This window comes from Carassius gibelio, chromosome B1, assembly GCF_023724105.1.
Source record: "Carassius gibelio isolate Cgi1373 ecotype wild population from Czech Republic chromosome B1, carGib1.2-hapl.c, whole genome shotgun sequence".
Taxonomy (NCBI): domain Eukaryota; kingdom Metazoa; phylum Chordata; class Actinopteri; order Cypriniformes; family Cyprinidae; genus Carassius; species Carassius gibelio.
In genome coordinates, this window is record NC_068396.1 from 36,327,445 (window position 1) to 36,341,503 (window position 14,059).

Sequence of the window (14,059 nt, forward strand, 5' to 3'; positions counted from 1 at the left end):
CCCCCGCCCTCCGAGGGAAGCGTGGCTACTTACTATGCAGCGCTCTGGCCGGCTGTATACGAATGTATTGGACTGGCGTCAGACGAGTTGGACCGTAAGATATCAGAGGCTATTTCGATAGCAACATTTGATGGGGATAAAGACAGAGAAATGGGGAAAATCTGTGACTTTGACTGTAAATGCTACACAAGGAGAAAGGTAGCCAGAAGCTTTCTCCAGACATTATGTACAACATACGGCTGGATTCTTTAGCTGCGGAAAAAGAGTGGCAGGACATGCTAATTATTGGACATTTAGAGGCAAACAGACGCACAGTGCAAACTTTGGAGATGGTTACTTATTTCATTGAAGGCAACGAGATCTGCAAGAATACTTTTCAGTTTCTTATGGGATGAGTTTCCATAAACATCAAAGTTTGTCATTTTGTGTTCATTCTAAGAACCCATACACATTATCTCATGTTTAGTCCATGTTTAGACCTTAAGTTAGTTACTTGCATTTACGCGTTACGTTAAGTGTTTCCCGCGCGAGGTAATTTTTTGTTGTACGTTGCCATGGTGTTCACGCATGCAAAAAACTACTACGGTACCTCAGCATTTCACAGACACACAGTGAAATGACTGGTTACATGAGCCTAAGCTCTTTTCAATAAAATCCATGCAAAAGTTAATATCAGATCATTTTAGAATACAGTATAGGATGTACCGAATTTTCTTCAGTTTTATGCAAAACAGAAATATGACGAATAGAATATCAGACCTCTTTCATATGGCCAAAAAATAAATGCAATAAAAAAAACTTTTTACATAGTTGTCTTTGACACATGAAAACTGTAACAATGCATTTTACAAGGTAACACGATGTAACCTTGCTCTCACTCGAAATGTGTCCCCATATTAAGTCCTTGAATTTTAGTTTATCATAGTTGATCATAACTAGAGATGAAATGGCATGACAATTTCATTTCATGATTATAGTGACCAAAATGATCACGGTTATCACAGAATCCTGTTCAAAAAGTCCTAATGCTACACAATGAAATCAAGTCACCAAGTTTTATGTAGAAAACCAGCAAATAACAAATAAAATTAGCATCAATATGTACTTTTTGTTTACTTAAACATTAAAATAATAACATTGAACCGAGAACTTTTTCTTTCGGACCCGTCTGATTAGAGAACTGATTACCTGATTCTTGTTCTCGAGTCAAGAACTGCTAGCATCGGTTTTCGGATCACCATTACACTGAACTGAGAACCGTTTCTTTTGGATGTGTCTGATATGAGAACCGATGAGCTGATGATATTGCGCATGCGTGTAATTTTTCAAGAGGACAAAATGCATATCAAAGTATTTTGTTAAACATCAGAACATGTGATAAAATAAGTATATGTTATTTTGTTTTTTTTTCAGAGATGAATGTATCTAATCTGTGTATTTTTTTAAATTTTAGATTATGTTAGATTTCATAGGCCAAGGGGGTTTTCAGGGAAGTTGGACAATAATTAAAACTATAAAGACTCTTATGTTTCATAGGAATAAGGGATGATTTATGAAATATCTCTACTGTATTTATAGTTAACGATGACACATTCAAAAATTGAGTTTGTAGTTATGACAACATTTATTTTAAACATTTATTCAAATAGTAGTTTATAATCTTAGTCTTTCCTGTGTGACTTAGTTTCTGTCTCCCCTTTGATTTTGTCATTTGATTCACCTGTGTCTCATCACCCTCATTTGCCCTCCTATTTAAGTTTTAGTCAGTCCATTGTTACTTTATTGATGTTGTAATGTTTTCTCTACATGTGTCTCCCCTCTGTGGATTTTTCCTCTGTGTGGAATTAATTATTTGTCTTCCTTGTGCACCTATTTCACACCTCAGTGTGACACTTACATGTTTTGCTTTTAAGGGCATTTTGGTTCAGAAGAAAAACCAGATAAGAACTAGAGCACTTCAGTATACAGTGTACTGTAAGAAATGACCTTTGACATGCAGATGAACTTATAGTTATACTGTGCTGGATCTCATTTTGTAGTGTTAAAAATATACTATTATTCAAAAACACATGACCCATATAATCAGAGATGAGAGTCTGAACAAGATCAATGAATCAGATGATTGTCTTCAGCATCAGCATCACCTGATCATGTTTGCTTGTGGCTTTTCTTTCCATAACAAATATGCTTCATATATTTACAGTTACAGCAGCCAGAGAAAAAAAGTAATGTTAAAGAGTCAATAGTCCAACTAGAGGTGACACTAATCACTATTATAGTAACTTCAAATTGGTGTTATTTTCAATAAAACATCAACATCAAAACCTCTGAAAGAAGAAGTTACTCTGAGGTGCATTTCCAAAAACCACACAGCAAAATCTCCAGTGTTAATTTAACACTCTGAGTGTGGAGTCTGTGGACTCATATAAACTCTGAAGCAGTGTTAAAAGTAAGAATTGGGTCATGATTGACCATTACTGAAGACACCTGATGTTAACAAGCAGACTCACCAAATGAGAAAATCACAATTTGTGTGTCACCATTATAGTGATCAGTGTTTGCTTGTTAACATCAGGTGTCTTCATTTTGCTGTGCATTGTTAGCAAACTATGCCAAACTATATTTTTTCCCTGAAAATAAAGTTTATACTTATATTCGAAAACATTTGATTTTTGATTGTTTTGTGCAAAAAAAAAAAAAAAACAATGTGGTCTCCACAAACCATTAACTTCTCAAGGGAATCTGTGTTTAATTTTGTAGTTTCTTTTTTTCATGGTTTGTCAAGAAAATACCTCCCCACATTGCCATATTTAGTGCAGTATTAGTTTATTCAGGCCACGGAGGCAAGGCTGTGACCAGCTGATGTGGTCAGCTGTCAAATCGCTCCAATCACTAACTTTCTCCTATTAGACACGGGACATATATACGTGGCACTACTGCTCGGTAAGTATGCTCAATGGCTCGCAACCCTCCCTCCCTCCCTATTATAAGCATGAGCACATTACTGCACATATATAATCTGAGTTTATCAATAACAATTGTGCCTTCACTTACCTACAGCAGGAAGAGTAAAACTGACACTGGCACTTGTGACTGTCGGCTTCACTAATGTAGAAATGAGCTTCTCACTAGATTTTAAAACACGGTTTCCATAAGAGGCTAGTTCAGTTGGGCTTGCTGATGATGATGACTCTACAATCTTCTCTGAAGCGTTGAAGGCCACAGTGAAAATTTTTGTCACAGTCTAATTTATTGATCAGAAAAAATGCAGTTCAATACAGTTACTGTTCATGTAAATTTCAAGAAAGCCAGCACTGCTATGTCTCTTAGATTTTATTAATTTATACATTTTCTCCTGAAAACTTACATTTAAAGGAAGCACTTGAGCTCTGATGTTCTCGATCTGCTCAAAAATATTTTGAAAACATCCTCCAGGGGTTTGACTCTGAAATCACAACCGAGTTTTACATTTACATTACATTTACATTTATTCATTTAGCAGAGGCTTTTATCCAAAGCAACTTACAAATGAGGATAGTGGAAGCAATCAAATACAACAAAAAGAGCAATGATATATAAGTGCTATAACAAGTCTCAGTTAGGTTAACACACTACACGTAACAAGGGCTTTTAAATAATATAAGAAATACTAAGAAAACAGAATAGAAAAAGAATATAGAAAGCTAGTGTTAGTGTTATATATATATATACACATACACATACACACACACACACACACACACACACACAATTGCATAATAAATGAAAAGAAAACAGAATACAAAAAGATTAGAAAGGTAGTTACATTTTTTTTTTAAGAATAGAATTAGAATAGAGAGTGTTAAAGTTAGAGGGTCAAATAAAGACCTCTTGAAGATGGCTAAGGACTCAGCTGTCCGGATTGAGTTGGGAAGGTCATTCCAAAAGGAGGGAACATTTAATTTCAAAGTCCGTAAAAGTGTCTTTGTGCTTCTTTGGGATGGCACAATCAAGCGACGTTCACTTGCAAAACATAAGCCTCTAGAGGACACATGAGTCTGAAGTAACAAATTTAGGTAAAGTTTTAGGTAGTTTAGTAGGCAAACATCAATGCCTTGAATTTTATGCGAGCAGCTATTGGAAGCCAGTGCAAATTGATAAACAGAAGTGTGACGTGTATTCTTTTCAGCTCATTAAAAATTTATCTTGCTGCCGTGTTCTGGATTAATTGTAAAGGTTTGATAGAACAGGCTGGAAGATCTGCCAAAAAAAGCATCCTGGACAGAACAAGAGCTTGAACAAGGAGTTGTGCAGCATGTTCAGAAAGAAAGGGTCTGATCTTCTTGATGCTGAATTAAGCAAATCTGCAGGATCGGACAGTTTTAGCAATGTGGTCAGAAAAAGTCAGCTGGTCATCAATCATAACTCCAAGGCTTCTAGCTGTTTTTGATGGAGTTATGGTTGATGTGCCTAACTTGATGGTGAAATTGTGATGCGATGGGTTTGCTGGAATCACAAGCAGATCTGTCTTGGCAAGGTTGAGTTAAAGGTGATGGTCCATCATCCGGCAAGAAATGTCTGTTAGACAAGCTGAGATGCAAATAGCTACCGTTTTATACAGTAAATAAAACACACTCTGTGATTTTAATAATTTTTTTGCGATATAAATAGCAAACAAATGTAAGTTTGTGCATGTAACCATCAACAATAAATAGAAAAGCACATTCATATTTCAAATATCTACCAATGCACATCTCATGCTGTCTGTACTATTATTCGTAGAAGCTGTGAGTCCAGCTCCAAAACTTCAATTTCAGAAACTCAACTTACGTTGCATTCTTCTGGCACCTTTATATCTCTAACTGCAATGACACAAATTGGCATGAGGACAATATTAAAACAAAACAGCAAATGATGTAATTTGTGCAAAATTATTAAAGCACTGATTAAAAATAAACTATGAATGTGTCCATGAGAACAGAAGTCCTAAGATGTTTATTTATTTTTCCTGTTTTGTTCTATCTCCCTACTTTTGGTCCCACTTTATATTAGGTGGTCTTAACTACTACGTACTTACATAAAAAAATAAGTACAATGTACTTATTGTGTTCATATTGTATTGTTAAACACTTTTGCTGTTATTGAGGTGGGATAGGGGTAAGGTTAGGGAGAGGGTTGGAGGTATGGGTAAGTTTAAGGGTGGGTTGAGGTGTAAAGTATGGGTCAATAGTGTAATTATAAATGTAATTACAGAAATTAAATACAGATGTAATTACATGTTTTTAAATATAAGTACAATGTAAAACATGTATGTACACAATAAGTAAATTGTACTAAATTATTAATTAAAATAAGGCCACTTAATATAAAGTGGGTCCCTACTTTTTATCTAAAAAAAATGTTTTGTCCTCTCCCAATAATTTTTGTCCCTTAAAATAGACATTGATTTTACATTATTAATATTAATAATTTATTTTTGTTTCTCTTTTCTACAGTGATGTTGATTGTTAACAGCAGGTGTTCATCACTAATACACAATCAAAATGTAATTAGTCACTTAATAATCTCATTAACTTTAACTTTGAGGACTTGGGATTTGACCTGATTGTGACTTGAAAGGAATTACTTTGTTCTCCTCTGTTTATAAGTTGTTTATTATGTTAGGGGTTACATGTGTGAACCAAAATAATTAGTCAGTGTTGAGTGTGTGATGTTGTGGAGATCATCATGGGTTTGAGGGTCTCAGTTACTCACCTGTTACAATGTTCAGATTTACTTCAGTTACGGGATCGAGTAGAAATCTTTCAGTCCCACAGTAGTAAATGCCAGAATCCTGTTCACTCAGATCTCTGATTGTCACAGTGAAAACTGCTGCACTTGTGTCGTCATACAGAGAGAATCTTCCAGGATCAAACCATTTATTTTTAATATTTGTCTTGATGAGGTAAGAGCATGATGACCACTGTCCTCTACAAAAATACTTAATATAATCTGTATATCCTCTATCATATCTGCATCTGATGCTGACTCCTCCTCCTGAATATCCTGTCACACTGATGGAGCTCAACACACCTACAACAAACCAGCATCTTAATACAACAACCACATATTTATATGAGAATGAAGAGATTCATTTTCAAATGTATAAGTTTTTATAGAGTTATAAACAGTTCACTTAAGACTTAAGTGATTTACTTTACTGAGTTCAGACTCTCACCAGGAATCATCAGCAGAGCGAAAGTCCAGATGATCTTCATTTCTTCTCTTGTATACAATGATCTTTTCTGTTGTTAGTAGAGTCAGTTCTTCTGAAGCTCTCGGTGTGTGTTCAGATGAGTTTTAGTGTGTCTTTCCTGGTCACATGTTTAACACGAACAGATGAATGTGACAGAGACGCCCAGTTCCTCTGAGAGAGAGAGATAAGACAGGTTCTGGTCATATAATTAGAATATCATCAAAAGTGGATTTATTTCACTAATTCCATTCAACTTTTATGTTATATTCATTCATTACACACAGACGGATATATTTCAATTGTTTGTTTATTTTAATTTTGATGAATATAACTGACAACTAAGGAAAATCCCAAATTCAGTATCTCAGAAATTTAGAAATCTTGGCCAACTGAAAAGTATGAACATGAAAAGTATGAACATGAAAAGTATGAGCATGTACAGCACTCAATACTTAGTTTGGGCTCCTTTTGCCTGAATTACTGCAGCAATGCGACGTGGCATGGAGTCGATTATTCTGTGGCACTGCTCAGGTGTTATGAGAGCCCAGGTTGCTCTGATAGTGGCCTTCAGCTCTTCTGCATTATTGGGTCTGGCGTATCGCATCTTCCTCTTTGCAATACCCCATAGATTTTCTATAGGGTTAAGGTCAGGCTAGTTTTCTGGCCAGTTAAGAACAGGGATACCATGGTCCTTAAACCAGGTACTGGAAGCTTTGGCACTGTGTGCAGGTGCCAAGCACTGTTGGAAAATAAAATCTGCATCTCCATAAAGTTGGACAGGAACAGGAAGACTTAAGTGCTCTAAAACTTCCTGGTATACAACTGCGTTGGACTTGGACCTCAGAATAGAGTTCCGGTCCGGGTCCGAATCCGAATCCATTACTTCAGGTCCCAGGCCTGTTTAACATTGTGTAATACCCGTGCGATCGGAGTCATCGGACTCAGAGAACACCCGGCCGTGATCAGACACTGCTTGTGTTTTTGGTAACTTGCATCTGGTAAAATTAGGAAAAGAAAAGTTTGAGCAACTAAATCTGAGGTGAACTGTCACATGAATGTTTTCTATGACGCTCAAAAAAGCATAGTTTAGGTTGATCCAGCTAGCACACATGTGAAGTCTCTAGCGCGTCATGTTTCTATGGCAACCAGTGAGGGACACAATGACTTCAACCGCACTTTACATTTTCTCCCATTTTTATAATAATATAAATGAACCATTAAATCTTAAAGTTTTAGTGGTCAGATTCAGACTAAACACATAGCAGAGAGCACAGAGATGATAGCAAATAAATAACGTCATCGGCCAGGGCAATGAAAGAGCAATGATTATTGTAGTTCTAAAGGGCAAACAGTCGAAGTTATTATTCGAGTTAACTCGAGCCAGAATGTACATGTGCACAGTTGTATTTGTCATCCGTCACCGTGACATCAAGTGGACTTTTGAAGCTGAACTAATGATTAAGCTTGAACTTGGAATAACGAGAGGAATAAGATGGATAACTTTCTTGTTGGAGGATTGTTATGCATCACAGGCAGTCAAGTACCAGGAAGAGACTACTGCTCCTTAAATTAGGTAAGACAAAAAGCTGTATTTTTCGCAACAGGTTTATTGACTTGTATTAGCAATTGAAGGTGGAATTTGTGACAATCGGGTCCGGTCGGGTCCGGGTTCTCTCCTCTCTGCCTCTCCTCTCTTCCTCCAGACTCTGGGACCCTGATACCCAAAGGAAATGCAAAATTCACTTTAATCAGAGAACATAACTTTGGACCACTCAGCAGCAGTCCAGTCCTTTTTGTCTGAGAGACACTTCTGATGCTGTCTGTTGTTCAAGAGTGGCTTGACACAAGGAATGCGACAGCTGAAACCATGACTAGCATATGTCTGTGTGTAGTGGTTCTGGAAGCACTGACTCCAGCTGCAGTCCACTCTTTGTTAATCTCCCCCACATTTTTGAATGGGTTTTTTTTTTCACAATCCTCTCCAGGGTGCGGTTATCATTATTAATTGTACATTTTTTCTACCACATCTTTTCTTTCCCTTTGCCTCTCTATTAATGTGCTTGGAGACAGAGCTCTGTGAACAGCCAGACTCTTTTGCCATGACCTTTTGTCTCTTGCTCTCCTTGTGCAAGGTGTCAATGGTCGTCTTTTGGACAACTCTAAAGTTTAGTTTTTAGTTTTTTACAATACAATACTATATATATATGTATGTGTGTGTGTGTGTGTGTGTATGTATGTATATATATATATATATATATATATATATATATATATATATATATATATATATTAATGTTTTTAGTTGTTTAAAGCTTGCACTTTCTGTCCCTAACTATTTATGAGAGAATATCATGAAGTGGTCTCTATTTTGTTAGTTGACCGACACTCAGCTATCACTTAACTAAAAAAAAAAAAAAAAAAAAAAACAGCTTTAATTATCATGCCAGGAAATGTTGAAAAAAATGACCTGTTTCAGATTGTGCTTTCAGAAGTGAAAACTTATCATAGGACCATCAACAGTGGTGACAATAATTTTTCATACTGCAGTGCAGGATGGCAGTTTTTACTGTACCACATTTTTTCTACCACATCTTTTCTTTCCCTTTGCCTCTCTATTAATGTGCTTGGAGACAGAGCTCTGTGAACAGCTAGTCTCTTTTTGACCTTTTGTCTCTTGCTCTCCTTGTGCAAAGTGTCAATGGTCGTCTTTTGGACAACTCTCAAGTCAGCAGTCTTTCCCATGATTGTGTAGCCTACAGAACTAGACTGAGAGACCATTTAAAGGCCTTTGCAGGTGTCTTGTGCTAATTAGCTGATTAGAGTGTGGCACCAGGTGTCTTCAATTTCGAACCTTTTCACAATATTCTAATTTTCTGAGATACTGAATTTGAGATTTTCCTTAGTTGTCTGTTATAATCATTAAAATTAAAAGAAATAAACATTTGAAATATGTCAGTCCGTGTGTAATGAATGAATATAATATACAAGTTTCACTTTTTGAATGGAATTATTGAAATAAATCAACTTTTTGATAATATTCTGATTTGATTTAATGGTTTATTTAAAAGGGGACAGTGAAATTTCATAAATCACATTAAGAAACATGGTTAAAAAAGCCAGAATTAGCCAAAATGCTATTTTTCATCTGTAGTCCCCTGGCCAAGATGTAAAAAAACATTAAAATACGAACAAGAAAAAACTAACACTAATATTAATTCTAATTATATGACCAGCACCACTACAAATAGAGAAGTGATGATGACATGTTTACGTGAACATGCAAGACTCATGGAGATGTAAAAATACAACTTTTTGTTCAAAGCATTTTTATTTTGGGCTTTCTACAAAAACATTTGGACCCACTTTATATTAAGTGGGCTTAACTACTATGTATTTAAATTTTAATTAATAATTTAGTACAATGTACTTATTGTGTACATACATGTTTTTACATTGTACTTATATTTAAAAAAAACAACAACATGTAATTACATCTGTATTTAATTTCTGTAATTACATTTATAATTACACTGTTGACCCATACTTTACACCTTAACCCACCCTTAAACTTACCCATACCTCCAACCCTCTCCCTAACCTTACCCCTATCCCACCTCAATAGCATCAAAAGTTTTTTACAATACAATATGAACACAATAAGTACATTGTACTTATTTTTTATGTAAGTACATAGTAGTTAAGGCAACCTAATATAAAGTGGGACCAAACATTTCTATATATATATATATATATATATATATATATATATATATATATGTGTGTGTGTGTGTGTGTGTGTGTGTGTGTGTGTGTGTGTGTGTGTGTGTGTGTGTGTGTGTGTATGTATGTATATATATATGTATGTATATATATATATATATATATATATATATATATATATATATATATATATATATATATATATATATTCATGTTTTTAGTTGTTTAAAGCTTGCTCTTTCTGTCCCTAACTATTTATGAGAGAACATCATGAAGTGGTCTCTATTTTGTTAGTTGACCAACACTATCACTTAACTGAAAAAAAAAAAACAGCTATCATTATCATACCAGGAAATGTTGAAAAAAATGACCTGTTTCAGATTGTGCTTTCAGATGTGAAAACTTATCATAGGACCATCAACAGGGGTGACAATAAATTTTCATACTGCAGTGCAGGATGGCAGTTTTTACTGTAGTGTTACCCAGTACGCATTGCAGAATGAAACATTTTGTGGATTGTCAACATGGTTGAGATTCATATGCTGGTTCTTGATGTCTTTTTTTTATATTTTTTTATTGGAATCAAGTCAGTTCACGACAGCTATTAGATGCTTACTGTACAGTTCTAACCTGTCTTTTTATACGTTATACAATGTTACAGAGAGATAACTAACACTGGAGTCAAGGGTCAAGAGCCCAACAAAAGCAAACACTGATGTCAATGATGATCAGTCCATGTACGTTCTGATCATTTCATTTCCTATTTAGAATGCAATAAAAAGAAATGGAAAAATGGTGCGTTTTCACTCTTTCAGGCAGAATAAGAGTCAGTATGAGTGTGTCACTGTAATGTCTGAAACCACCACTCACTGTTAATTATTGAATCAGATATTGCTGAGCACATACCCTGTAAAAAGTGATACTCTATTTTTACTCAATGAAACTGAGTCAACAGATGAATGTTGTTTCAACACTGAAACAACGTCAGGGACCATGGTTGAATTAACGTTGAATGACCTTTCGATTTAGAAAATTGGATCAATGTTGATAATTTGATGTTGATTTGCCATTGAAATCGTGGCGCTTTTCAGTGTTTTACATTCATCATGGGTGAATTATGGTTGTTTTGTAAACGGTGGATTAACATTGAGTTAGGTGTTGATTTTGCAAAGTGAATCAATGTGGATAATGCAAGTTTCACTGTTGTACCTTCTACCATGTGTAAATACACAAATGTATGTTCAATTAGAGCCTTGCATTTAGATAAAGACTCTAAATTATAAAGTTCAGAAATCAAATGACTGGAAACAATTGCTTTACAATCAACTTCAATAAACTACCACATGCTCAAAAAAATCTATTTGATGGAGGTAACAGTTTCTAATGTATTAGAGAAAATAGTGCCCATGTTGTCAGTCATTTCGTCTAATTCATGTGTATTTTTGGGTACAAATAGCAGTTGAGATAGATCAGGCAGGTTATTTGCGAATCTATCTTAGGTGGGTAAAGTGCACACTCATTGTTTGCCTGGTGCTCGTGTTCTCGATGTTTCTGCGCAGATGATCGTCGATCCTGAAGGCCGACGATAGCCCCAGAGCGGTCGTGCTTCACGGCGGGGTTAACGACACCACGCTGCGGCAGACGGAGACGCTGAAGAGGGACTTCAGGAGCCTGATCGAGACGGTTCATAGCCCGACGCCCGCGGCGACGATCATCGTGTCAGGACCACTGCCCACGTATCGACAAAGGACACGAAATGTTCAGTAGACTTTTTGCTTTAAATGAATGGTTGTTGTCATGGTGTAAAGAACAGAAACTGCTATTTGTTGTTAATAACTGGAATATTTTCTGGGATCGTCCAAGGCTGTTTCGCGCTGACAGATTGCACCCCAGCAGAATCAGAGCGGAGCTGCTTTCTGACAACATCTCCAGGACACTTCGCTCCATGTGACTAGTAAGACAATTCTCAAATAACCATTATGATGAGTTTTGTTCCACCCGCTTAAATGATGAATGTACTTGTGCTGTAAAAACTATTAAGACTGTGTCTGTTCCCCGAATAGTGAGGTCAAAATATAAAAATAATGTAGGATCTAGAAAAAAATCGTAATTAAACCAGAAAAATGTAAAGTAAATGAACAAAAACCATTTTTAAAGCATGGGCTCATAAATATTAGATCACTCACACCCAAAGCAGTTATTATAAATTAAATCATCACAGATAATAGTTTTGATGTAGTCTGCTTGACTGAAACCTGGCTAAAACCAAATGATTATTTTGGTCTAAATGAGTCTACTCCACCAAACTACTGTTATAAGCATGAGCCCCGTCAGAATAGTTGTGGCGGAGGTGTTGCAACAATATATAGTGATATTATCAATGTTACCCAGAAAACAGGATACAGGTTTAACTCTTTTGATATACTTCTGCTAAATGTCACACTGTCAGACATGCAAAAGAAAACTAATGTATCTCTTGCTCTGGCTACTGTTAATAGACCACCAGGGCCGTATACAGAATTCCTAAAATAATTTGCAGATTTCCTCTCAGACCTTCTAGTTACAGTTGATAAGGCGCTAATCACGGGAGATTTTAATATTCACATTGATAATACAAATGATACTTTAGGACTTGCGTTTACTGACCTAATAAACTGCTTTGGAGTCAAGCAAAATGTAACCGGGCCCACTCATCGTTTTAATCATACACTAGATTTAATTATATCTCATGGAATCGATCTGCTATAGATATTGATGCATAACGCATCTTCCTCTTTGCAATACCCCATAGATTTCCTATGTAGTTAAGATCAAGCGAGTTTGCTGGCAAATTAATAACAGGTATACCATGATCCTTAAACCAGGTACTGGTAGCTTTGGCACTGTGTGCAGGTGCCAAGTCCTGTTGGAAAATGAAATAAAAGTTGGTCAGCAGCAGGAAGCATGAAGTGCTTTAGAACTTCCTGTTATACGGCTGCGTTGACCTTGGACTTCAGAAAACACAGTGGACCAACACCAGCAGATGACATGGCACCCCAAACTATCACTGACTGTGGTAATTTCACACTGGACCTCAAACAATGTGGATTGTGTGCCTGTGGAAATGCAAAGAAAATGCTAAATTTACTTTCATCAGAGAACATAACTTTGGACCTCTCAGCAGCAGTCCAGTCCTTTTTGAAGTGAGACGCTTCTGATGTTGTCTGTTGTTCAAGGGTGGCTTGACACAAGGAATGCGATAGCTGAAACCCATGTCTTGCATACGTCTGTGTGTATTGGTTCTGGAAGCATGGACTCAAGCTGCAGTCCACTCTTTGTGAATCTCCCCCATATTTTTGAATGGGTTTTGTTTCACAATCCTCTCCAGGGTGCAGTTATCACTATTGCTTGTACACTTTTTTCTACCACATCTTTTCCTTCCCTTTGCCTCTCTATTAATGTGCTTGGAGACAGAGCTCTGTGAACAGCCAGACTCTTTTGCAATGACCTTTTGTCTCTTGCTCTCCTTGTGCAAGGTGTCAATGGTCGTCTTGTGGACAACTGTCAAGTCAGCAGTCTTTCCCATGATTGTGTACCCTTCAGAACTAGACTGAGAGACCATTTAAAGGCCTTTGCAGGTGTTTTGAGCTAATTAGCTGATTAGAGTGTGGCACCAGGTGTCTTCAATATCGAACCTTTTCACAATATTCAGAATTTCTTAGATACTGAATTTGAGATTTTCATTAGCTTTCAGTTTTAATCATCAACATTAAAATAAATAAACATTTGAAATAAATCAGTCTGTGCGTAATGAATAAACATAATATACAAGTTTAACTTTTTGAATGGAATTAGTGAAATCAACTTTTTGATTATTCTAATTATATGACCAGCACCTGTACAAATAGAGAAGTGATGATGGCATGTTTATGTGAACATGCAAGACTCATGGAGATATAAAAATACATTTTGTACTTTGTGTAAAAAACAAAAAAACAAAAAAAAAAAATGGATTGATTATGCAAAATTGATTATGCAAAATCTAAACCTATGATAACAGCTATTAGATGCTCACTGTACAGTTCTAACTGCTCTATTTTATAGATTACACAACGTTACAGAAAGATAACGAACACAGGAGTCAAG

At 36.0% G+C, this 14,059-nt stretch overlaps 1 protein-coding gene across 4 annotated transcripts in view; it reads right to left on the reverse strand.

Annotated features, from left to right (window-relative positions):
- The window catches only part of LOC127948716 (uncharacterized), an 80,620-nt gene that overhangs the window by 32,964 nt on the left and 33,597 nt on the right, over positions 1 to 14,059 (reverse strand). For 2 of the 4 annotated variants that reach the window (XM_052545361.1, XM_052545359.1), the window contains 2 exons: positions 3,368 to 3,445; positions 3,055 to 3,244 (listed from right to left, as the gene is read on the reverse strand). The exons of 1 other annotated variant lie outside the window; for it this stretch is intronic. In XM_052545361.1, the coding sequence (XP_052401321.1) occupies positions 3,055 to 3,244; positions 3,368 to 3,445 (268 nt within the window). The remainder of the gene's footprint in view (positions 1 to 3,054; positions 3,245 to 3,367; positions 3,446 to 14,059) is intronic. One more of the 4 variants, XM_052545362.1, reaches the window with a different exon arrangement.